The following is a 26,436-nucleotide window of genomic DNA, read 5'->3' as shown; positions in this document are numbered from 1 at the left end:
TTTGCTAGACTGTCTCATTCATCAGACCATAGTTGCCATAGCTTTGGGTTACAACGTTGAGTACTGTTGTAAAATTTTCATTCTAAATATAATGCCTTCAAAACTATTGAGCTTAATAGTAAAATTGAGACCTTCATGTTTACCTAAAGTCTATTTTAACAAATAGCCATTTTCACGTGTGGTTAGAGGCTTATGAAATGCATGTTTCAGAGGTTTTACAACATTGTAAAAAAGTATAACCTGTAATGGTTTTGTTTGCTATTGCCTAAGAAACACTACAAAGAGAAAAACCATTTTTTTCGTAAATGACAAATTTATACACTTTTCCACTTACTCGGGTTTTTTTTTTAAATGTTGCACTACAAAAAAAAATCAATCTGAGGACGAAATTATTTATATTAGAACTTTCTTAAGTCTTTAAAATATACACAAGAAGAAACCATTTGTATACTATCTATTTGGAATAGAGGATTTTATACATAGTTTGGGGTTGGGTTTTTTTTTTTTAATTTTTTTTTTAAATAAAGAATTAAAATGCAGTTGTTTGTGCTGTGATTCAATCTGTGTATAGTCTTTAGCAGGGCTTAGGCCACTCACCACATGCTTTTATAAGAAGAATCCCACTACAATGAGCCTGGTACTACATTAAGGAAAAGGGCTCCATCCAACCATATAAGATAATAGCAGTAATACCCTCAGCTCTCCTGAAGGCAGTGCACAACACTGTGTTGTTTACAAGCAGGACACCAGACAATATGGAGGACAGTGGTTTCCAGAGTTTGGCTTTATTTTGCAGTACAGAAATCATTTGGAGCCATTTTGAGACAGACATCATTGAAATCAAGGCTCTGTCAAATCAATACTGCATTGCAGCTTGGTCCATTGAAGAAGCCATACCTGGGATAAAAGGTGCTTCTATATTTTACCTGCTTACCGTAAGATTCCTTTCCCCTTCTCAGCAATTGTAGTAGGTTAAAATACCACATACTAGCTTCCTCCAAAACAACTCGCTAAGTCTGAAGTTTGGTTAGAAGTTTATGCCCACATAAAACATGTGGGTCAACTATTTGGGTCCTGACTTTAATACAAAGTAGAGAAAACAAGTTTTCCCAAACAAAGAGGATATTCAATTAGACTTCCAATATCAGGATGGCACAAAATGTATAGATCCAGCTCTTGAGCAGAGGCACACAATTGCAAAGGCTACACTGATTAAAAGATATAAGTACTGTATCAAGTTCTCTATCAGTATCAATATTTGTTTAGATCAGCTCCTTCACTAGAAAAAAGCCAGTCTGGTTAAACTGAACAGAACCAACCAATTTGACTAGCCATTCCATGAAAACAAGTTAATACATGATATAGAAAAGTGAAGGGAGAAGTATTTCACTGGCTATAGCACTCTTCAATCTCCATTTTTGATCATAAAAGCACGGCTTACAATATTGATTTCATACAATATACATTATTTTGCCAAATTTTGTTTGTCCTAATTACATAATATGTACATGCTGTTAGTCTTCTCCATAAATGTCATTCTTCTTGCGCTTCATTTCTTCAAAGTCAAACTCAGATCCTGGTCATTCTCTTATAGATATCTTTAATATCATCACAGGTTGTCTCAAGTGAGTGGTAGCATCATATGCACGGGAAATAACGATCTGGAATTAAAGAACTATAGAAGACTTCAGGACTATTTAGGGATGCTCCCCAATAAAACTGCTAACATCTTTTAAGATCATCCACACTCACCCTGGCTCTCTGATCCCAAATCTTTAGGTACAAAGAGGTCACTGATGTGACAAATCTATATGGGGAGAAACAAACCATATCACTGCTTTGCTTTGAAAGCATAAGACTGACAGGGCAGGGCATTCTAGGGATTCATAGCAGCCAATGGCTGGCCTGTTTTGTTCCCAGAATTACTTAACCATGAAGCAGCACCAACACCCCAGTTTTAGTTGACAATGAACACAATACTCACTTCTGTTCAATTGGTTCCAAGAGCTCCAAAGCTGGTCTGATTTCTTTCTCTGGTTCCTTGGTCTCCACAGTTGTACTTACAATGGCAATGTATTTGCCCTGTGCTGCCACATTGTGTGCAAAGGAGATCATACAAACATAGATATCTAAAAGCAAAAAAATAACACACCCTGTTGTAAACTTGGACACAAGTACACTCAAGAATCACATGGTTTCACGTTATAAAGTCTTGGTACAAATATTTACTAACTGAAATTTCTCTTAACCACATACTCTGGATCTAAAATCGATTCATTACTCTGAAGGATTAGTCCTCTGCTGATGGTATTTTTGACAGATGAATGGGTCAGTGAAGTGCCAGTTTCATCAATCCACTGATGAGTTCAGAGACTGAATAATGGGCGTTAGGAAATAGGATCTAGCACAGTGGTTTTCAACTTTTCCCTAATGCTTGCAACCCCTTTAATACAGTTCCTAATATTGTGACCCCTAGCATAAATTATTATTCGTATTTTTTGGGGTTTTTCTTATCTGTTGTTGGTTTATTTTGGGTTCTGAGACGGTTTTTTTTTTTTTTTTTTTTTTTTTGTAACAGTCCTGGCTGTCCTGAAACTTGTTTTGTAGACAAGGCTGGCCATGAACTCAGATCTGAATGCCTCTGCCTACAGAACTCTGGGACTAAAGGCATGCAATGACTAAAGGCCCAGCCATAAATTATTTTCATTGCTACTCATAGTTGTGATTTTTGCTAGTTAGGAATCATAATGTAAATATATAATATGCAGGATATCTGATATGATCCCTCTGAGAGGTTGCCTCAACCCCCCACAAGCCCTAAATTGAGAACCTCTCTAGCCATGTCTAAGAAAGGGTATAAACTTGTGCTTTTTACTTGCTGTCTTGCTGCCCTAGTTTGCATAACCTAAGCGATTTCGCTGCCACATACTCCCATTGTCATAATACTCTGCCTTCAACACAACTGAGTGAACTGACTACACTGACAACGTGAGCCACAATCTTTCCTATGACGGCGGTTTCCTGTGGGAAAGCTCGCTGAAACATGTAAAGAGGACTGAGGATCCATGTGACTGTGAACTACTAAACCTGGAGATATAACTCTGCACTAGACCAAATTTTAGATTGGCCAAGACCAAATCTAAAAATCTTATTAGCTGGATGTGGAAGTCTATATGGTGAGTTCACGGCCAGACAGACTGTCTCAAAAAAAACATAACATGAAAAACTTAAGGGATTATTCTGCTGCTCTACACTCTGTATTTGGAAAGGTTTTGAATCGTTATGAGGCTTTTAAGTACTAATTTCCTCATTTACTATTGGAAGAATTAATACTTACAGCTTACCCACATCTAACCTATGTTCTAAGTATAATTTCAAATGTAGAAATAAGTTTTGAAATTTTTAAGATCTTCACAGGTCTAAGTATCTGCTTCTTTCAGAATCACTTTAACAAACTGTGTATCTTTTTCTAGTGAAAATATTCTGTGTGTGGTCTTCTTACGTGAAAGGGGAAAAAATAATACTGAAAACTCAGTTGAAATCTAAAATGTGGGGCTTCTAGCTAAAAATAAAATACAGTTGAAAAATCACTGGTTATATCAAAATTTGAATTGCAATTTTAGACCAAGTCCTGACTTGAATCACAGAAATAAACAGTTTCTAGCACATTGCTAAAACAAACACAACCACGACACAGAATCAGCTCAAACACAGTGATGTCAGTTGAACTAATAAATGAGGGCTGGAAGCTTGCAAGAGTCCCTCTATGTAGTATGTTTACTCTAGCTCTGAAGCCAAGATTCAAGGCAATAGGTATCAGGCTGACATTTCAGTGCACTGCTGCTAGAAGGACCACATTCGCTTCCCAGGTCTGCTTCCAATATCAAACTAAAGTCTCTACTAAAGTAAGGAGTAAAGCCAGGAATATCGATGATGAAACACTAAGAAATCTCACAATTCTACCCTCACTGCTGTTTTCCCAAAACTCACCTGACTTTGCGGTTGACTTGGTTCTGTGGAATGATGATCTGGCAGGAATTGGCATCATTGGTGTTCTTGATAGGGTGGCTAAGGATACAAATCACTCTGATTACCTGGCCCACTTTTTCAACCCGATCTTTTACATAGCTGGGGTCGCAGATGAGCTGCTTACAGCGAGCAATCTGTAACAAACCATTTAAAGGAATATTTTTTAAAAGATTTATTATGTAAACAGAGTTTTGCCTGCATGTGCAGAAGAGGGCACTAGATCTCATTACAGATGGTTGTGAGCCACCATGTGGTTGCTGGGAATTGAACTCAGGACCTTTGGAAGAACAGTCAGTGCTCTTAACCTCTGAGCCATCTCTCCAGCCCTTAAAAAAGGAATATTATAAAGAAATCAAAATATGGCATATGTCCCACATTCATGTATTAGAAGGTTAAGCTCTCTAAATCAATCCTAAAGTGGATATTGAATTTTTTAAAAAAACAATTTATTTAACATTTTTTATGTGCATTGGTGTGAAGGTACAAGATCCCCTGGAATTGGGAGTTACAGACAGTTTTGAGCTGCCATGTGGTGCTAGGAATTGAACTTGGGTCCTCTGGAAGAACAGCCAGTGTTAAGCCATCTCTCCAGCCCCATGGATATTAAATCTTAAAGACTGAATTCATTAGTAACTAAAAACAATTGAAAAAAGAACACAGAGGAGGATTCTACTAAAAAACTACAGCAGTCACTATGGTATGGTACCTGGGACTAGCACAAAGACGATGCAGAGGCCAAAGGAACAGAGACAAGAAGCCAGAAGTAAATCTCCATACTTTAAGTGATTTTTGGAAAAAAAATTATGGGATAAGGAAAATCTTAAAAACTTGTGCAGCATACCTATAATCTGAGCACTGAGGTACAGAGGTAGGATATACATATAGTTTAGGTGAGTGAGGGCTAAAACTTTTTTTTAACACAGACTCACAAACTGAACTTCATGAAAAGTTAAAATTTCTGTGTATCAGCAAGTATTAAACTCGTAATACAGTTAAAAACAAAAGGAAACGCAGCAGCACTTTAATCCCAGCACTCGGGAGGCAGAGGCAGGCGGATCTCTGTGAGTTCAAGGCCAGCCTGGTCTACAAGAGCTAGTTCTATGACAGGTACCAAAGCTACAGAAACCTTGTCTCAAAAGAAAAAAAAAAAAAAGAAAAAAGAAAAAAAGAAAAAAGAAACAATGACATAATGAGAAGAAATATTTGCAAGTACTATATCTGTTAAGGGATTAATAGCCAAAATATATCAAGAATTAGAAGAACTCAGCAACTCATCCTGGTCTACAGAGTGAGTTCCAGGTCAGCCATAAACAAACAAACAAACAAACAAATGAACGAACAAACAAACAAACAAACAAACAAATAAATAAATGGGGGTCTATAAAGAATTTGAAAAACCATTTATGTGTGTGTGTCCCCAGGATATACTATCAATGTTCACACCACATTAAGTATGAGTAGGTGTAACATTTTATTCACAGAAAGAACAGTTACTTACCTCTCCTTCAGATTTTACACCAACCACTTTTCCATTCTGCACAATGATTTCTTCAATTGGTTTATTCAACATGTAGGTACCTCCATATATAGCACTTAACCTAAAAAAAAAAATTATCAGTTATAATTCACAATTATTTGAATTGTTAAAATCTTCCTTCTTAAATCTAAATGAATTATAGCACCTATGAATTAAAGGTACCAGGCCATAAACAAAGACATGACAGTATGAGGGAAAGCTACCAGAAAGAAAGGTTAGAGAGCGGCAGAGAAGAACACAGATAGGGGCCAAATAAAGAGAAAAGTATAGATGAGTGTAGACAAAAATGAAATTATGTCATTTATAAAAAAAAAAATAGATGAATCTGGAAATCATGTTACACAAAATAGAGACTTAAAAAAACAAATCACATTTTTTTCTCACAGGGCTTAGATCTGAATAAATTTTCTCCACATATTTACAATATATAAAGTAATACATTAATAAATACACATATACACATAAATGTATGGCATAAAGTTGAAGGGGGTTCTATGTGGAAGAAGAGGATTGAAAAAGCAAGTAAATTAATGGAAGACTAAAGACTAAAATAACCTCTTTTTCATATGAAAAATAAAGATATAACTATATACATAATAGTAGAAATCTTGGCTAACATACAGGAAAGCCCTGGGATCAATCCCCAGTGCTACATAGAAAAAGCAGGCAGAAAAAGTGATAGAATTTATGACAAATATACAGCACCCAAAATAAGAAGAAAAAAGAACATTCCAAAAGAAAGCCAAATGAGCAGAGCCTCATTATCTCAGGGAGTGGTGAAATGCCAAGGACTCAACACACAAGAGACTTGTGCTCTGCATCCAAAGAAAAGAAAAAAATGACCAAATAGCAGAATAAATAATGACCTAAAGCTCTGAAATGGGTTCTTTAAAAAGTAATCTAAACATTCAAACAGGAAGAAAGTAAAGAAAATCCTGAAAGCCAGATCTCTGACAGAAGAGAATAAAGAAAGAACTCCTGGGATCAAGGACAGCCACTTTCTCATTCAAGCCAAAATCAGCCATGGATAAAGCTATTTCCAATGTGCTAAATGAAAACAGGATACAACCAACAAAGTCCTTCAAAAAGAAGGCAAAATATTTTCAAATAAACAAAAGCTAGGCTGAGGCTGTAGCAGTCGTACAAGGCTAACCACATCTAGCTCTAAAATTCAATTTTATGTAATTCAGTATATTAACAGCATACAAAGAAAACCTGCACCATTAACACAATGTCAATCCACTCACAATTAAAAATTGTCCAAGCTATGAAAAGAGAATTTAAACTCACAAAACGATCTAACAAAAAACTACTAAAAAATATTTAATAGAAAATATTAATATTTTTTCTAAGACTAGAACCAAGGCAAGAATGTTTGTTCTTGCCAGTTTAACATTTTTTTAGTCCTAACCAGTGCAATAAAGGCAAGAGTGGGAAGGGGACACAATGCATACATATTTTAAAGGAAAAATATCTCTCTACTCATAGCGGACATAGCTATGTACATGGAAAATTCTAATAAGTCTATTAGAATAACCAAACTAGTAAAACTTATAAGCATAGCAAGGTTAACAGACAAAAATTCATTGTTTGTTATATACACTAGCAGCAAACAACTTCAAAATAAGAATTAAGAATAATATCAAGATAAAATACTTCTAAATAAATTTGAACAAAACAGCAGAGACAAAACCTAAACCCAAGTGTGGATCAGAAGACTCAGCATTAGTACGATGGAGATTTGTCACAAGTTGATGTACAGACAATTCAGTACCAATAAAAACCTAGCAAGTTTGCTCAGCGGTGGTAGCACATACCTTTAATCCCAGCACTCTGTGAGTTCGAGGCCAGCCTGGTCTACAGACTAAATTCCAAGACAGCTAAGGCTGTTAAACAGAGAAATCTTGTCTCAAACGAAAAACAAAAGTTTTTTTTAGAAATAGCCTGATTCTAAGAAACAGTGAAGAACCTACAATACCCAAGAAAAATTTAAGATAGATAATGGGAAGAGTTACATCACTTGACTTTTAAGATTTAACTACAAAATTATAATAAGCAGTAGAACAATGTGGTAAAAGCACAGGAAAAACTCATAACTCTGAACAATAAGAGCCTCCAAACTAGACCTAAACACATGGGAAATGAAATGAAACACACACACACACACACACACACACACACACACACACACACCTTGCAAATGCAGCTGGAACAAAATACCAGGGATTAGAGGGATTAGTGGGTAGAGGCTCAAACCATACCTTACTTAGTCATCAACATCCTTTCAAGGTAAATTATAGCAGTTACATAAAAAGGCAAAACTATAAGTTTGACATATTAGACTTTATCAAAGTGCAAAACTTCTTATAAAAGACAAGCCACCCACCTGCCTTTAATCCCAGCACTTGGGAGGCAGAGGCAGGCGGATCTTTGTGAGTTCGAGACCGGCCTGGTCTACAACAGCTAGTTACAAGATGGGCTCCAAAGCTACAGGGAAACCCAGCCTCGAAAAACAAAAACAACAACAAAAAAAAAAGAAAAGAAAAAAGAAAACGAAAGACAAGCCATCCTCAGGCACATGCCTTTAATTCCTGAACTTAGGAGGCAGAGGCAGGCAGATCTCTTGAGTTCGAGGCCAGCCTGGTCTACAGAGCAAATTCTAGAACAGTCAAAGCTACACTATCTTAGGAAAAAAAAAAAAAGACAAGCCACCAACTGGAAAGTTGGAATTAAATATATTTGTAATATATTAGGTCTAACAAAAGACTGGCACCAGAAAAAAACAACCCAAATCTTTAAAACTGCAAAAGACTTGGGTAATCATAGCACAAAATTACAAATAACTCATGATTGCCCAAGTCTTTTGCACAGTGTAGCATTGACTGTCTAGTTTTCCAGACAGGCAAACTGAAGCTACAATGAAAGTGAGACGGCTCAGCTCGCTCCGCACGGAAAACTGGTTGCAGGCAAGGCTAGTACTGAGTTTGACCCCATGAGCCCACATGGTGGAAGGAGAGAACTGACTAGCAAGTTGTCCTCTGCTCCACAGGGAAGATGTTTGACACCCATGTTTCGGTATTGATTTTGGTTTTTTTTTTTTTTGTTGTTGTTGTTTTGTTTTAAAGACAGGGTTTCTTTGTTTAGCTCTGGCTATCCTGGAATTTGCTCTGTAGACCAAGGTGGCCTTGAACTCACCTGTCTCTGCCTCTGCCTCACCAGTGCTGGGCTTAAAAGCATACACCACCACCACTTAAAACGTTTTAAAAGACAAAATTATGATGTGGCATAGCTTACCCACTTAGGTGTTAAAAACAGATTCAATTCAATCTCCACTGCTGGGGGAAAAAGTATATTAAAAATAAAGATGGAGCCAGGTGGTGGTGGCACATACTTTTAATCTCAGTACTGGGGAGGCAGAGGCAGGTGGATCTCTGTGAGCTCAAGGCCAGCCTGGTCTACAAGAACTAGTTCCAGGACAGGCTCCAGAGCTACAGAGAGACCCTGTCTCGAAAAACATACATACATACATACATACATACATAAAGCAGGTGGTAGGCGGAGGCAAGCATATCTCCTAAAAGCTCAAATCCACATAACAAGCTCCAGGATGGCAAGAGCTACAGAGAGAGAGACAGCGTCTCAAACACCAAAAACCGAAACAAAACAAAAGCCAATAAACAGGTCAGAGAGATGGCTCATCTGGTAAAGACGCCTGCTATAAGGGACATCTGAATTCAGGCCACAGGATCCACTAAGTAGGAAAGAGCAGACATCTATAGATGTACATACACTCAATTAATAAATATAATAGTGTCAATAAACAGTACCAAATATGACATAAAACTCTCACTGCTGAGTATATAAAAATGGCACAAGTGGCCGGGCGGTGGTGGTGCACGCCTTTAATCCCAGCACTCGGGAGGCAGAGGCAGGCAGATCTCTGTGAGTTCGAGACCAGCCTGGTCTACAAGAGCTAGTTCCAGGACAGGCTCCAAAGCTACAGAGAAACCCTGTCTCGAAAAAAACCAAAAAAAAAAAAAAAAAAAAAAAAAGGCACAAGTGTACAGAAAAAACAGCAGTTCACCACTTCTAAAACCATACTTTTGCCATCAGTCAGCAATATTAGATGTACACAAAACTCTGAGAGTAGCTTCATTTGTAGTAGCCCCAAACTGGAAATCTAGACATTCACCAAGAAGTGAGGGATGAATGATACTCATATAACACTGTGACTTTAGAAAAAGAAGGTGAGTGGCGCACACCTTTTATCCCAGCACTCGGGAGGCAAAGGCAGTGGATCTCTGTTAGTTTGGGGTCGGTCTGGTTACAAGGTCTTCAAAGTGAGTTCCAGGACAACCAGGGCTACACAGAGAAACACTCTCAAAAAACAAAAACAAACAAACAAAAAACCAAAACAAACCCGGAAGTCAGAAATGGATGAGCATAGACCATACTTTTTTATGGGGAAGGGACTAGTTTGTGGGGGAAAAGAAACCATTTTTATCTTGGTTGGAATTGTGATAAAACAGGTCTTCTCAAACTGCATTTCATTTTATTGAAGCTGTGTTTCACTGTGTGTAAATCTTATTTTAATTAAAAAAAAAAAAATCTCAGCCAGGTAGTTTTGGTGCACACATTTAATCCCAGCACTCGGGAGGCAGAGGCAGGAGAATTTCTGAGTCTGAGGTCAAACTGATCTCTAGAGAGAGTTCCAGGACAGCCAGTGCTACACAGAGAAACACTATCTCAAAATAATAATAATAATAATAATAATAATAATAATATTAATAGCCAAGCGGTGGGGGCATACACCAGCACTCGGGAGGCAAAGGCAGGCGGGTCTATGTGAGTTCAATGCCAGCCAGGTCTACAAGAGCTAGTTCCAGGACAGGCTCTAAAACTACAGTGAAACCCTGTCTCGAAAATCCAAATAATAATAATAATAATAATAACAACATAAAACAAATAGCATCTCATTATTCAGAGACATTTTTCACTTTCAGTAGGCAGGATGAAGTCTAGGATCAGCAGGGCTATAGCTAACGGGTTAAACAGATGCTCACCTTGCAAATCCTTGCGGCAATTCTCCAAGGCCATAGAGTGGATAAAGGTATGGGCTTTTACCATATCTTGCCAAAGACTCACTGTAAAGTTTAATTCTATTAATGGTATCGTAACACGGCTGATCCAAGTAGCTGGGAAAAAGTAAAAGAATATTAGAAAAAGAGTACTTCTTTATTTTAAACTCTTTCTGAAGCAATTCCACTACCCTCTTATTTCTCTAAAATGCCTAACACTAATTTGCAACTAGAACTTCTTTCACAAGGCCACACAAGAGCATACAAGTCCTAAGCCTCCCATCTGGAAAACTGAAGATTCAGTTGAGAATTTCAAGAAAAATATAAATCTGAAAACCAAGAGTTTCTCACTGGAATCTTCATTCTCACTCTGTTGTTGATGTTCTCTAAGAAATGTAAGCTGACTAGAAATTGAAGCGCTTGCAATTGTCTATGATATAGACTAGGAACTGCAACATTGCCTGAATCCACTCATGGTAAAACAGACCTAACTGTTAGCAAGTATTTCACAGCCACCAATGAGATTCATTAGCCTACTTACTCATCTGTTCGGTACAGTGCAAGAGAATGGCCAGTAAAGTCTATAACATCTTGGCCCAAATCAAACTTCTTATACAAATCTCTCATTGAGGTCTTCTTAGGATCAACACCCTCAAAAGTTCTAGGATCTTTTTCATCAAAGTTGGCAACATAAACTAGGAATTTCCTGAAGCGGCGTTTTTCAAATAGTCCCATTAAGCCTGAAAAATATTTTTTCAAATGACACATACAACAGGACACTGAGAAGAAAAAGTATGAGCAGACATACTTTAAACATCAATGTCATGACAGGACAAATATAATTTATGTAAAATGGAATCTAGTCAACATGATTTTCAGGGGCAGAACACTTTAAAACAGATCATTCATAAAGTCTTCAATTTACCACACAAATTCAGGTAACTAATACATATTTGGAGAAGTTGAAACTTGGAGGAAAAATTGTTTCAAAAGCATCTATATCAGCGTTCCTCCTCTAATAATGCCAATCTGTAACTAAGCCAGTTCCCAAAATTATGAGAGCTGTTCCTTTCCCCTCTTCTGAATGCTATGACATCTTAGACCTAACGGGGAAAAGACGCAGAAGACACCAAGGAAGAATTATCAGCAGCTACCTTTAGGAGCCGACTACACTGTAGGTCATTTACTTTGATGAAATCTTAAACAACCAGTGCACTGCTCTACACACTTTTTAAAAACGGCTATAAGCAGGGCCAAAGACATGGTGCAGCAGTTAGGAGCACTGGCTGCTCTTGCAGAGGATTCAGGTTCAGTTCCAAGCACCCCCATGGTGGCTCAGCAACCATCTTGTAACTCCCGCCCCTTCTGGCCTCCATGGGCACTAGGTAAGCATGTGGTACACACATATATACAAATTCATACAAAATAAGAATGAAATATCTTTAGAAGAAATTCACTGGCAGTGGTAGGACATATCTTGTCTAAAAAAATAGTAAATTAATATTTTAAAAAACGTGTGTGCAGAGAGAGACAGAGAGACAAAGAGAGAGAGAAACAGAAAGGAGCAGAGAGAGAGAGGGAGACAGAAAGAGAGAGAAAGCAGTATGTAAACTCCAAGCTCTTTCTTAGTCAGTACTCCTATAATTGCATACAGCTGGTAGTAAGATAAAGCTGAGTTCCCCTCCTCTCCTAAACAGAATAGAACATTAAAGGTAAAGGTAACTAATGCATGCCTAAGTGCCTAAATAGTGCCTGGAAATTTCCAGTGCACATAACTGGAAATCAATAACTATTTCTTGACCAGATAAATGGGTTTCTGAGACTCCTTTTCACAATAAAAACCTCATCATTCTGATAAATAAAATGAGAATTACTTACTAGATGCCAGGGCTTCTGCTTCAGTGGAAGGAACCTTGTAGATTTTCCCCCCCTTATACACAAAGCTCCCTTCAATCACTTTGAAATCCATATAGCGAGTGACCTCTGTGTAAAGCAGCATCTTCACCAACTGACCTAGAAAGTCACATAATACAAGCTGTCACCCAAACCCTACTACCAATAAAAATTAGCAGAAACTGCTATCAAAGGTGCCCATTTTTTCCCCTAACATTGTATAACAACTCTTACCAAGAAGCCCCCAAAGCCACACTTTTATTGGTGCGACTAGAACACATGCCTCAAGCACATGTTTAAGCTTAATGTTACAACTCCTGAGCTAATGAAGCTCACCAGCTTGGGTCTGCAAAGGCCATGAAATGTGTGCTAGCGGTGAGAAGCAGCCTGTTTTCCTGCACATAGATTTAGGCTACTTTACAGTTCTATATCATAGACAATTACAAATATTCCAATTTCTAAGTCAACTTATATTTGAGAATATCAACATCAGATAAAGTAAGGACTACAATTAGGAATATCACTGCGTAAAAGCCAAAGGAGAAGTATGGGCCCAAATCAACCAAATTTCTTGTGAGGCCAAAATCATTTTAAAGCTGGTAGTTACATCTTTTTTCAAGTTAGGGCTTGGGAACATAATTCATTTGTCTAGAATGTATGCAATCCTGTATTCAAACTCCAGAACTAAAAAAAAAAAAAATATATGAAATAAAGTATGAAGAGATACTTATGTAGCAAAGATTAAAGTACATTGAACAATTCTATTAACTGGCCCCAATATTAAGACTCATGACTAAGAATTTCATACAGCTAGACATGGCACACCAATCTAACTCAGAAAGCTGAAGAAGAATTGATTCAGTATTCCATGCCATCTGGGCTACACTGAAGACCATGTTTCAAAACACCAACAAAGTGCAAGAGTTCAATAGAATAAAAATTCAAATCAAAATGAAAACAATGAAAGCCCTCTTTGAAAGGGTACAAGTTTTTTGTTGTCATTTTGTTGTTATTGTTTTTTGAGACAGGATTTCTCTGTGTAGCTTTGGAGACTGTTTTAGAACTCACTCTGTAGACCACGCCAGCCTCAAACTCACAACGACCTGCCTGCCTCTGCTTCGAAACAAAAAAAAAAAAAAAATCACTAAAAGCAAATGCTGATATTCTTACAATCTGTGGTAAAAAGAAAATAATAAGCATATTAACCATAGTAAGATCCCAATAAAAACTAAACCGAAAAGACCAATGAATGTTTTGTATAAAAAAAACACATGCTACAGAGTCATGCAGCAAAGTCACAGATTACCAAGGCTGCTCCTGTGTCTTTGGAGGGGTGATATTATAAGGAGTTCACTGCAAGGAGAACACAACTTCACAGAAAATATACCAATTCACCAATAAACATAACATTTAAAAGATCTTTCAGTCCTCTAAAAAAATTAGTGATTAGGTATTCTCAAAAGCTTGCACACTAGAAAATCTTTAAAAGACCATTTAAGACTCAGGGTCACAGGTGGTGGTGACACACACCTTTAATCGGGAGGCAGAGGCAGGTGGATCTCTGTGAGTTCGAGGCAAGCCTAGTCTACAGAGCAAGTTCCAGGAGAGTCAGATGTTACATAGAGAAAAAACAAAGCAAAACAAAAATGACTCAGGTTCATCTAGCTCACTGCCTATACATTAAGAAGAAAGTCTCTCACAGGTACTTACAATGGTATTATATTTAGAATTTTGGTTTGTACAATACCACACCAGAATTGTAACTAATGTTTTTGTGTGAAATTCATATAATATTTTACAAAATTTATACATATATTACAAACTCTTTAATTTTGGTTCACACTGTGCCACATCATAACTTTCTTTCCAGAGCAATCTATATAACCACTTTCCTCCATTCTTAATTTGACACCAGACCTTTTAATGGAACATATTACTAAACATACTGTTAACATTAACAAATTGCCCAGGGCCTTAGACCTGGGGTAATATTCTCTATTTCCAAACCAGATTCTAGACACTGCCATAAATGATGTTACAATTCTTTACCATTGGCCATAAGGAACTTGGGAATTAAGTCAACATTCCAGTCTCGTCCTCTCCCCATTGATGCTGGTGGTTGTCCTGGTAACTTAAATCTTTTGTATAACTAAAAGTAGAAAAAAATATCAATTATATAACAAGATGAAATTTTCACTAAAACATCAATAATTCTTGGATTGATAGGCTGAGGTATAGCACAACTACAAGAGACAAAGTACAGAGCATTTTAATTTTAGTCAGCTAAAACGTTTATCTGTCATATAAGACTTTTAGGTCTCAATATATTATGTAGTTAAATACAGTATTTAACTCATGAATGCTAAGATAAAGAAGAATAAATTGGAAAAGTCTTTCCCATTTATCACAGAATCATTTAAACTCATTTCCCCCTAATGTTGCTTCTCTAGTTACACAAGTTAAATACTTCAAATCTAGAAAAGATAGCTAAAACTGGTTCTTGTTAACTTGAAGTTTTTAGGCTTTACTGAAATATAACTGATGTATAAAAAATTGTACATAATGTAAACACTTTGATAAGTGTGAACATAAGCACACAATGTACCAATGTACCAATGGCTACCATCATCAAGAATACTAAGCACATATTCACTTCCAACGAGTGCCTCCCAGCACAATACAGTATGAAGTAATCAACAATTTATTTCAAACTAGTAGCCTGTACTTCTCCAAAGACAAAACAGAGAGGAGAAAGGCAGTGAGACTTGTAGATTAAGAGGAAAAACAGAGAAGAAACACATACACTACTTAAGCCTTTAGTTAACCCTGGTTTTAAAAACAAGAACTAAATATCACTCTGAGTTATTGGAAATCTGAATATAGTCTAAATATTGCTCATCTTCATATATTACATACATAATACAGTAGTATTATGACACTGTAGAAAATGTCATCTTAGGTTAAGTGCCACAATGTCTTTTTCTACTTTCAGCTTTCCAAAGCCATAAGTCTAGGCTTATTATAGGTCTAGTGGTGCAGACCTATAATCTAGCACCCTGGAAGCTGAAGCAGGGAATCTTGCGTTCAAAGCCAACTAGGGCTACATAACAAAACCTTCTCAAATTTAAAAATAAAAAGCATAGTGACGATAACAAAAATCCAATCAAATGCAACAAGATGCTAACTGCTGGATTCAAATGGGATGTTTTGTCACACTGTAGTAAAACATTCTTTCACCTCTTCTATGTTCCTAAAGACAAGAATAAATTTCTTGGTTTAGGTAGTAAATATAATCGGGCAGCGATTTCAATACTCGTGGCAGAAGTGTACATTATTTCACAAAGTGTTGATCCTCATGTATGTAAATACTTGAAAGCTTCAGGTGTAGAAATAATTAGAAAAACTCACTTATAAAATGAATCATGTATCATGTGCCGCTCCTCGTCCTCTCTCCCCTCCCCCCCAATAAAGGGAAAAAGGATAGTGGAGCAAGCATCATTAAGCTTGAAATTACAACTATGATTTTTTAATATTTTTTTTCATTTGCATTCCTTTTTGGTTTGTTTGCTTTTTGAGACAGGATTTTTCGATGTAGCCATGGCTGTTCTGCAACTCACTCTGTAGACCAAGCTGGCCTCAAACTCACAGAGATCTGCCTGTCTCTGCCTCCCGAGTGCTGGGATTAAAGGCATGTGTCACCTTTTGCCTGCATATATGTCTGTATGAGGACATCAAAACCTCTGGAACTGGAGTTACAGACAGCTGTGAACTGCCATGTGGGTACTGGGAATTGACCTTCTGTCCTTTGAAAAAGCAGTTAGTGCTCTTAACCACCAAGCCATCTCTCTAGCCCACAGCTATGATTTTTTTAACCCCACAAACACAATTTTGTGATCTGGAAAACAAGGATAAAGAATACGTGACTTTAAGAGACTAAGGAGGCCAGCCTGATCTACAAAGTGAGTTCCAGGACAGCCAGGACTGTACAAAGAAACCCTATCTCAAAACAAACAAACAAACAAAAAGACTGAGGCAATAAATAAGGCCAGGTGGCGAGAGATGGCATTCTGCTGGCACAGTGGGAACCCTCCCATTCTTTCCACAACCCCCAAACTAGAAGCTCCTAAAAATAAGAGTTGAAGACTTATTAATTTAATAAACCAAAACTGCCAGGCATGGTGAGGCAAGCCCTTAATCCCAGCACTCCAAAGTGGAAGCAGGTGGAGCTCTGGGAGCTTGAAGCCAGACTGGTTGTGTATAGTGAGCTCAAGGAGAGCCAGGACTAGGTAGAGAATAATAATAACAAGCCAAAATTGATACCATCTCCAAGAACTAAAGTGGAGACTCACAAGGAATTCTGACATGTAAAGAAACATTGACCACAGAGACTTACATCTTCCAGTGGTGTTATTGATGCACTTTCTCCTCCATAGTACGGGTTCTGGTCCATATGAAGAACCTTCTTTCCATTCACTGACATTATCCCTGACAGGATACATTCCTAAGGGCAAACATGTATTTTTAAAAGAAAAGACATATACACAACATGTTTAAAATGTATTCTTTGTTAAAAAGAAAACCCTTAGTAATTAAAACACCCAGTCACCATGACAACCAGTAGGCCTAAAGCCTCTCTCGAACTCTTGTGAGTTCTGAGCTGAAAATTCATTTCACAATAACAGGGATATATCAGTCACTGCTTTTTCCTGGACTGTCATTTATATTAAGGCCAAATCACAGGCAGACAGAACAAAGGCAGAGGCTTTCAACTACACCCTGCCATTCTATTCTTTTCTGCCAGGCATTCACTAAGGTCTTTAATGAGGCATTGAAATTTAACTTAACAAAAACGCATCTGAAATATGTACCTTTTTTACACTGCATGTGACAGACAGCACTTCCAGCTCAAGGAAAATCTTTGGTGCCATTCAATCACAAGCTGTACAAAGACACTTTGTTCCATGAGTAATCACTTTTATTTGAAAGAACTATGATTATTCAGCTTTGGTAAACATTTTTCGAAAACGAACCTCTTAAAAGTTGATACATGTTGGGTATGGGAAAGGAGGAAGCCCTGAGTGAGTCCTGAGTCAGTGTGTATTGTTGACATGGCCATGCTCCTGGAAAATGGCAGACTTCCTTTCAGACAGATACGGGGAAATGGCAAAGCTTTCCCTACTTGTCCAAGTGTAAACATTGACAGTATATGCAGAAAATGCCCACCACAGCTTTCAGCACCACCACCCACAGCTTGCCAACAAAGACTGCTCCTACCAAGCTTTCCTAAACCTGCTTCCTTGGTCTGGCCATATACTGTAAATCTGCATCCTTGTTTACCTGAAAACCAAGCCTCTTTGTTCAGTTGTATGTAATAACCCCATCTCTGTTCAACTCTATGTAACATACACACTGAACTTCCAGAATACTGAAGGCTTCTCCAGCAGAAAGCCTAGTCCACCTCGTGTGTCCGTCTTTTCTTCATTCTTTGGCCACCCACTCAGATCCATCCCTGCAGTCCTGCAAGGATGCAGCAGTTGGGGACTGGAGAGGTGGTTCAGAGGTTAAAAACACTAGCTGCTTTGCCAGTGGACCAGGATTTGATCCCCTACACCCACAAGGCAGCTCACAGTCATCTATAACTTTTAATTCCAACGGATATGACTGCATTTTTCTAGCCTCCATGGATACTAGGCATGCACACAGTGCACAAACATACAAAGAAGCAAAAGACCATAAACACAAAAAAGGAGGAGGAAGACATACATTCATTCAAACTCTTATGCTAGGGTTATGGTCATGAATGCTTTACAGTTAAGATAAAGGGAATTCCACAATTCTGTACTGTTAGTTTCCATCAAATTTGTCCACAAGTCCTTAATGACCTGAACATCACAATCAAATCCCCCTCATAGTTTAACTTTGACTTATTTCCTTTTTTTCAATTCAATACCATCTCTGTAATTTGTCTAGCCACTTACTTTTAAATGACTTAAATTACTTGCCATAAGATACAAATTGTACTAAACAATGGACTGTATTTTATTAGGTCAAGAAACAAAACACAATGTTCTAGAAGACCTGTCGAGCCTATCCCTGTCATCATGAGCACCTTTCCTCATCACTCTCAATCTAACAGTAAAGATTGGTTCTGTTTGTGAACTTTGTAAATAGTCATTCTGTATTTACTTTATAATCTGGTATATTTTACTCAACATTATCATGTTGGTTATTCTTGAGGGTCGACTTGACTGAATTAAAAATTACCTATAGGGCCAGGTGGTGGTGGTGCACACCTTCAATCCCAGCACTCCAGAGGCAGAGGCAGGCAGATCTCTGTGAGTTCAAGGCCAGCCTGGTCTCTATGAAACAAGTTCCAGGACAGCCAGAGCTGTTATACAAAGAAACCCTTTCTCAAAAAAATAAAAAATAAAAAAATCACCTATAGGGCCTGGAGAGATGGCTCAATGGTTAAGAACACTGGCTGCTCTAGGACCCAGGGTTCAATTCCCAGCATCCACATGCAGCTCACAACTGTCTGTAACTCCAGTTCTAGGGAACCCAAGACGACCACACAGACATATATGCAGACAAAACACCAATGCATACTTAAAAAAAAAATCACCCAGAGGCAGGCAGTGGTAGCGCATGCCTTTAATCCCAGCATCCAAGTGGCAGAGGCAGGATCTCCTGTGAGTTTGAGGTCAGCCTGGTCTACAGAGAAATAAAGTTCTAGGATAGCCAGGGCTACACAGAGGAACTCTGTCTCAGAAAACAAAACATAACAAAGAGGACTCACCTAGAATACTGACAAAGCACACCTCAAGGTGTGTCTGTGAGGGTGAATAACTATGGAGGTAAGGACTGCCCCAAATGTGGCAGCTTCACATGGAAGGATGGTGCAGGCATAGGAAATAAAAGGAGGATGTAGTAAGGAGACCACTTTGATGTAGGTGTGTCTTCTATCTATCTGATGATTTCATTGGTTAATTAATAAAGAAACTGCTTGGCCTGATAGGTTAGAACATAGGTGGGTGGAGTAGACAGAACAGAATGCTGGGAAGTTAGGCAGATGCCTCGGGCAATTGCCCTGCCTCTCCTCTCTGAGCCAGTCGCCATGAAGCCAGCCACCAGGTCAGACATGCTGAATCTTTCCCAGTAAGACACCACTCGTGGTGTTACATAGATTATTAGATATGGGTTAAAGCAAGAGATGTGAGAATTAGCTAATAAGAGGCTGGAACTAATGGGCCAGGCAGTGTTTAAATGAATACAATTTGTGTGTTGTTATTTCGGGGCATAAGCTAGCCAGGCGGCCAGGAGCTGGGCGGACGAAAAGCAGGCCTGCCTGCAGCTCATCACTACACCGCTTGTTTGTCCCGGCAGCCCAGAATCAAAATAACCACACAGAAACTATATTATTTAAAACACTGCTTGGTCCATTAGCCCTAACTTTTGATTGGCTAACTCTTTGTTTGTTTGTTTTTGGGTTTTTTTTTTGGGACAGGGTTTCTCTGCAGTTTTTTAGAGCCTGTCCTGGAACTAGCTCTTGTAGACCAGGCTGGTCTCGAACTCACAGAGATCCGCCTGCCTTGATTGGCTAACTCTTACATCTTAATTGAACCCATTTCTAGTAATCTGTATAGCGCCACATGGCTGTGGCTTACCAGCAACTTGGCTTCTGACTCCGCCCTTCTTTCTCCCAGCATTCGGTTTAGTTCCCCCCCAGCTCTGTTCCTCTATAAAGCTGCTATAGGCCCAAAGCAGTTCTTTTATTAACCAATGATATTCATAACATACAGAGGGGAAATCCCAATCAGGAGGAAAAGGAGAAAGCCAACCAGTACAAGCATTCTTTCCCTCGGCTTCCTGTCTTTGACTATGTGGGCTGCTCTGCTCATTAGAGCCTCTCGGCCTCTAAAAGGAAGAGCCCAAAATAAATTACCCTTGGGTTGTTTGTCAGCTGCTGAAGTCTAACACAAATGTGTTGAAAAGATGGGCTGGGAAGAAAATGTGGTCCATAATCCTTCCAAGCACAGGGATGCAAGTCAGAGCCCTTAATGCCATATGAAAAGAAGTCAGGCATAATGGCACACATTTGTAATCCCAGTGCAAGTAAGTCAGAATCAGGCAGATCCTGATTGGGCCTCAATGGTTACCCAGGCTAATACACTCAATTAGTTCCAGGCCAATGAGAGACCCTACTTCAAAATAGGTGGATAGTGCTTAAGGACTATTAATAGTTGGCTTTTCCTCGTCTTCCTCACACACATAACACATACCTGTACCAAATAAATGAGTGCATACACATATGCCCCCCCAAAAAGATTTGTTCATGTTTTCTGTTGTTCTGTCTCTTGACACAGTGTCTCAATGTATATCTGTATCCCTAGTTGGCCTGAACTCAGTATGCAGACCAGGTTGCCCTGGAACTCAAAGAGATCAAACTCTGCTTCCCAAGTGCTCGCGTCAAAAGTAGAGATGCTTATCTGTAGTCTTCTGAAGGCATCACTCATCTACTCTCCTGCTACAGAGCAGGGGCTCCTAAGGTCCATGGCCAAATCTAGCTTACAGACTCATTTTATAAATCATCTTACAGGTATAGCATGATGCTTGCTTGTACACAGACTGCCTGTAGCTATTTTCCCAGAACAGAATAGTTGTGACAGAGCCCACATGGTCTGCATAGCCTAAAATATTACTTCCTACCTGAAAATCTGACTAATCCTGCAAGCAGGAGATCTCAAGTTATGTTTACTGATTTGCCACAATCTGCCACCTTGCTGCATAATGTTCATTCTAAGCAAACTCCAGAGGTCTTGAGTTTAATTCCGAACAAACACAAGGTGGTACATCAGTAATGAGATCTGGTGCACTCTCTGGAGAACAGGCATACATGCAGGCAGAACACTGTATACATAATAAATAAATACATATTTTAAGAAAAGGAGATAATGGCAGCTTATCATGTGAGTTAAAATAGTAACCTAGAGTAGCCTTTCAAATCTAATGTGACATGAAATGAGACAAAAATCAGACATCAAATGAGAAAAATACCTGACTTTACCTGTAAACATGCTTAAAAGCAAATCTGAAACACAAAGTGTTTGCATCTTCTAAGGCTAATACGAGCTGCAAATCCCTGATTGAAATGCCTCGGAACAGATGTTTCAAATCTTTACTTTTTTCACAATTTAGAATATTTGCATACATACGTTTTTTTTTTATTGTTTTTATTTGGCTGGTCTGGTACACTCTAGATAGACCAAGCTGGCCTCAAACCCAAAGATCTGTCTCACCCAGCCTCCTCAGCCACCCAAATGCTGGGATTAAAAGCAAGCAAGCCACAGCAAGGTTTCTTGGGAATGGCATCCAAACCCGAACATAAATTGTACTTATGCTAAGAATATACACAGCCTGAAAATATCTTAATACAGTAATTTTAGTGAATCTGCATCTTGACAACCACCCAGCTAGCTGATGTCAAGGGTGGAATTTTCCATTTGTGGTATTACATTGAAGCTTCAAAAGATTTATCTGGAACCCTGTTTTTTTTTTTTTTTTTTTTGGTTTGTCAAGACACAATTTCTCTATGTAGCCCTGGTTGTTCTGGAACTCACTTTGTAGACCAGGCTGGTCTTTAAATCACAGAAATCTGCTTGCCTCTGCCTCCCGAGAGCTGAGTTTAAAGGCACGCACCATCACAGCCCAGCTAAATTAATCAGTTTTAGGCTAGGAATAATAGGAATTAAGGAACAAAAAAAGCACTTGAAACATTGGTCCTATGACCACTACTGCAGGGAACACAACTCTCACAGCTATAGCAGAGTTTTTCAAAACCAAATCTAATGTGAGCAAATTTAAATTACAGTTTAGGATTTTCAAATCAAGTGCAAAACCTCAGATTGATAATCATGTTTTAATAAAGAGAAATGGTAGGGGAAATATTCTGCAATATAAAATAATTTTTAAACATGCTTAGAAAGAGTTATTTAAATATTAAAATACATATTTCTATTCATAATTTCTAGACTTACTGTGAAGAAAACAAAAAAGCCTTTGGGAAGCACAAATGGCTGCAGAGTTGGCTCCTCTTTTCAAATAAACTAATTCTAGCACAATTCATTGATTTATTACCAAGCCCATATGAGTTGTATGCCAATTATGTGATAAAAGTTTGCTTACACACTCAAAGCACAGAAATGCAGAAACTGCCAGCAAACCAACAAAGAAGGGGTGGGAGGCAAAAATGAGATGGAATAACTCAAAAGGCAAAGCAGCCTGAGACTAGTCAAAGAGGGCTGGAATCCCTATAAAGCTTGCTAGATCATAATGCCTTTGTTACGTTCCAGCACAAAAATTAGTCCTTTAAAAATACTAGTTATCAAGAAAAATTTTCTTACATTGTCATCATTAGAAAGGCTTTTTTTATGAACTATAGGTTTCTTTTGTTATATGTCCCCCTTCCTCACCCCCAAGATAAGGATTTTCTGTGTAGCCCTGGCTGTCCTGAAACTCTGTAGACCAGGTTGGCCTCAAACTCAGAGGTGGCCTGCAAATACAACACATATACACACACCATGCTGGGATTAATGGTGTGAACCACCACCACAGCGCAACCAAACTAGAGTTCTTTAAAATGACAACTCTCAATGATAGAAAATTACACAGAATCTGCCATTTCTAACAGAGAAAGAAGTAAAGGTCTTTACTAAAGTTATTTTTAATACTTGTGGATTAATATGAGTTTAACTGATAGAAAGCAATGCCAATACCAAGGGACATTGAAAACACAACACTATTTAAAAGTAACACGTTCCCTGCACTCAAAGTCCTTGACATACCAATATTATACAGCATTTGGTACCTTTTTATAGGTTCTTAAATCTTCAGCACTAAATATAAGTCAAAGATGAAGAACATCAAATGTTTTGTGTACACAGATAGTCAAAGTTACTTCTAATTTGAATTTTTTAGTTTTGACTTCAAGTGTCTTCAAGATTTAACCTAAACCAAGATTTCACCTGCTATTATTGCTTCTATCAATAATGGTTCTAAAGTCACCACCCTGCACTGATATAATTCTCAAAGACCACCTCCCAGTATACATCTTTAAGGCCTACAGAGAAGGAAAGTTAGCATAGCTATAAGACACAGAAACTCTTAGAATTCTAGCTACTTGGGGTGGAGAGATGGCTCAGCGGTTAAGAGCATTGCCTGCTCTTCCAAAGGTCCTGAGTTCAATTCCCAGCAACCACATGGTGGCTCACAACCATCTGTAATGAGGTCTGGTGCCCTCTTCTGGCCTTCAGGCATACATGCAGAAAGAATATTGTATACATAATAAATAAATATTTTTTAAAAAAAGAATTCTAGCTACTTATGTATCCACTACTCAAGAAATTCACAATTCCAGTGGAAATGTAAATAAAGGGTGCTACTTTGTTAAACAGACTGTGCTATCTTTGATAATAGTGATGCTTCTGAACTAGGCGTGTAGGAACTTGCAGGATAGCTCTGCACTCACTTATCTATATTCAACTGACATTATTAATGGGCAAATATGAAATATTAGTAATGACAATACAAAATGGAAATAACTGACTCTCAAAATATGCTGGCAGCCACAGGACCACTGAGAGGGCAAAATCCACCACAAACTACTTGGAACTCCAATTAGACATTTAAGTCAGAACCTGCGGCCTCTCCTGGGTAGAGTGATTCATTTTGGCACCCGTCTTCCCAATTCACACTCAAAAAACTTCAGTCACTGGGCGTGAGGGTGCATGCCTTCTAATCCCAGCACTGGAAAGGCAGAGAGAAAGATCTCTTTGAGTTATGGCCAGCCTTATCTACATAAGGAGTTCTAGGACAGCCAAGGCTACACAGAAGTACCTTGTCTCAAAAAAGGAAATTAGGAAAAAGAGAAGGGGAGAAGGAGGGGAAGCAGAGAAATAAAATCAAATCATTGAAAATAAGTAAATGACTTTCGAGATAAGCAATGGAGCCTATTTGATAGTCTACCCCTGGGCAGGTACATGTCTCCTGAGCCTTAAGCAGGACTTTTTTGTTTGGTTGGTTGTTCTTTTTTTTTTTTTTTTTTTTTTTTTTTGAGACAGGGTTTCTCAGTAGCTATGGAGCCTGTCTTGTAATTGGCTCTGTAGACCAGACTGGCCTCAAACTTACAAAGATCTGCCTGCCTCTGACTCCTGAGTGCTGGGATTAAAGGCATGCACCACCACTGCCCCATGAGCAGGACATTTTGGCCTTGCCTTTAATACCAATACCCAGGAGGCTGGGATAGACAGAGCTCTGAGTTCCAGTCATTCAAGGCTACATAGTGAGGCCTTGTCCATAATCTTTAGCAAACTTCACTAATCACTATGAAGAGAAAAATAAGCTTTTCCTAAAGGTAAAAAAAGTGATATAAAAATCTTGAAGGTTTTCTCTAAAACAGTTATTTCAGAGTATTTTATCTAAAAAAATTTTTGATCAAAGGATTTCAATGCATTTCAACAAATTCGAAAGCCGTGGCTTTTATTAAATGACTCAGGCATTTGAAGTGATACTGTATGGGATGCATGAAATAACCCAGTCATAATTTCACACACATCCAAATTGATAGTCAAAATGATTGGTTCTCTCTCAAATCTCTTTTGGCAAATGGTCCGCTCTTTTCTTAAACAAGTCAAGAAAAAAAAAAAAAACAAGATACAGAAATTTGTCTACGTTTTTTGCAGATCATCTAAATATCTCAAAGTAGGCAGATACCCACGAACATAAATATACTACAGCACTAGGTACTGACATATTTATATATTGTCACATTCACGCTTCATAGTTACCTTCTAACCTGCCTGCAGTGTAGTACAGAGAAATTAGCCTCCCCTCCTCAATCCATTTCTTAAAGGAAAACACTAAGAAACTGGTAGCACGCAATAAGCCACACAAAAGGGAAACACGGTAAGGGCCCGGGGTGAAAGTACTTAATAGACAATTCATTTCCCATTCTACTGAGAGGATGAGAGGACGGCAAAGGAAAACGTAAGTTGTTTTTTTTTTAATTAAAGAAACTCGTTTCATTATTTTCTCCAGAAACTTCAGTTGGCCAGACTCTAGGACAATTACCGACCCGAAATCCTTCTGCCTGGCCTTCCCAGCCAACTGACTAGCTAAGCAGCCACTTCTGCTGGCCACTTAGGAAATGCAAGCGCCAGCTGCGACTCCCTCCCGCTCTGTGCAGGGCTTGCCTGCTTCCAATCGGGAGAGGTCATCCACCCAAAAGGGAAGTGGAAGGAGCACAGGCTGTTTTCCCTTTCCTCTTCCTTCCTGCAGAAGGACGAAGCTGTTTCTCTCCAGTTGTCCGGCGATTCTGTCCTCAACTTCCCAATGGGCTAGCTTCCCAGACACCCGTCCCAAGCTCCACATCCTGGTTTTTCCTAACACTCGGGCGCCTTCAAATCAGTGCATCCCAACAAGCCATGACCTCCCTCCCCAGACACAAAACGGATGGGGGGGGAGGGGGATGGACGGTCCCCAAGGGAGTGCAGACACCGGCTGTTAGGGCGCGGGCGGGGCTCTAGCCCAGTGTCCACCGAAGGGACCCGCCCTCTGCCCCGGGCCCGATAGAGGCCGGACGGACACGTCTCCCCGCCGTCCACCGCAGCTCACCGTCAGGCCGGTGCCCAGCACGATCACATCGTATTCCTCATTCATGGCGGGGGAAGGAGCGCACGCAGGGGCTCTGGGCCACCGTAGAGAAAGAAATGAGAAGTCTGGCCGCTCTGGGCCCCGGGGAAAAGGGAAGACTCGAGGAGAGGAAAAGCGAAGCTGACTAGGAGGCGAGGCCGGCCGCCACCTCAACGGGAAGAGAAGAGCCGGGCGGGGAGGGAGGGGAGGCGG

General features: G+C 38.9%; 1 protein-coding gene across 1 annotated transcript; it reads right to left on the bottom strand.

Annotated features, from left to right (window-relative positions):
* Window positions 1-1,746: 1,746 nt before the first annotated feature.
* Window positions 1,747-26,431, bottom strand: Gdi2 (GDP dissociation inhibitor 2). The gene is made up of 10 exons (XM_038335531.1): window positions 26,206-26,431; window positions 16,931-17,038; window positions 14,587-14,686; window positions 12,523-12,657; window positions 11,186-11,384; window positions 10,630-10,761; window positions 5,528-5,627; window positions 3,991-4,163; window positions 1,985-2,129; window positions 1,747-1,807 (listed from the first exon to the last, which is right to left on the bottom strand). Exons 1-9 carry the CDS (start codon window positions 26,248-26,250, stop codon window positions 1,991-1,993), a joined length of 1,131 nt encoding a protein of 376 aa, XP_038191459.1. The 5' UTR covers window positions 26,251-26,431; the 3' UTR covers window positions 1,747-1,807; window positions 1,985-1,990.
* Between the last annotated feature and the right edge of the window lie 5 nt (window positions 26,432-26,436).

The sequence above is a fragment of the Arvicola amphibius genome, chromosome 6, assembly GCF_903992535.2.
Source record: "Arvicola amphibius chromosome 6, mArvAmp1.2, whole genome shotgun sequence".
NCBI classification, from domain to species: domain Eukaryota; kingdom Metazoa; phylum Chordata; class Mammalia; order Rodentia; family Cricetidae; genus Arvicola; species Arvicola amphibius.
The sequence above is the reverse complement of the archived record's forward strand: the minus strand, read 5'-3'. Positions and strand labels throughout refer to the sequence as shown.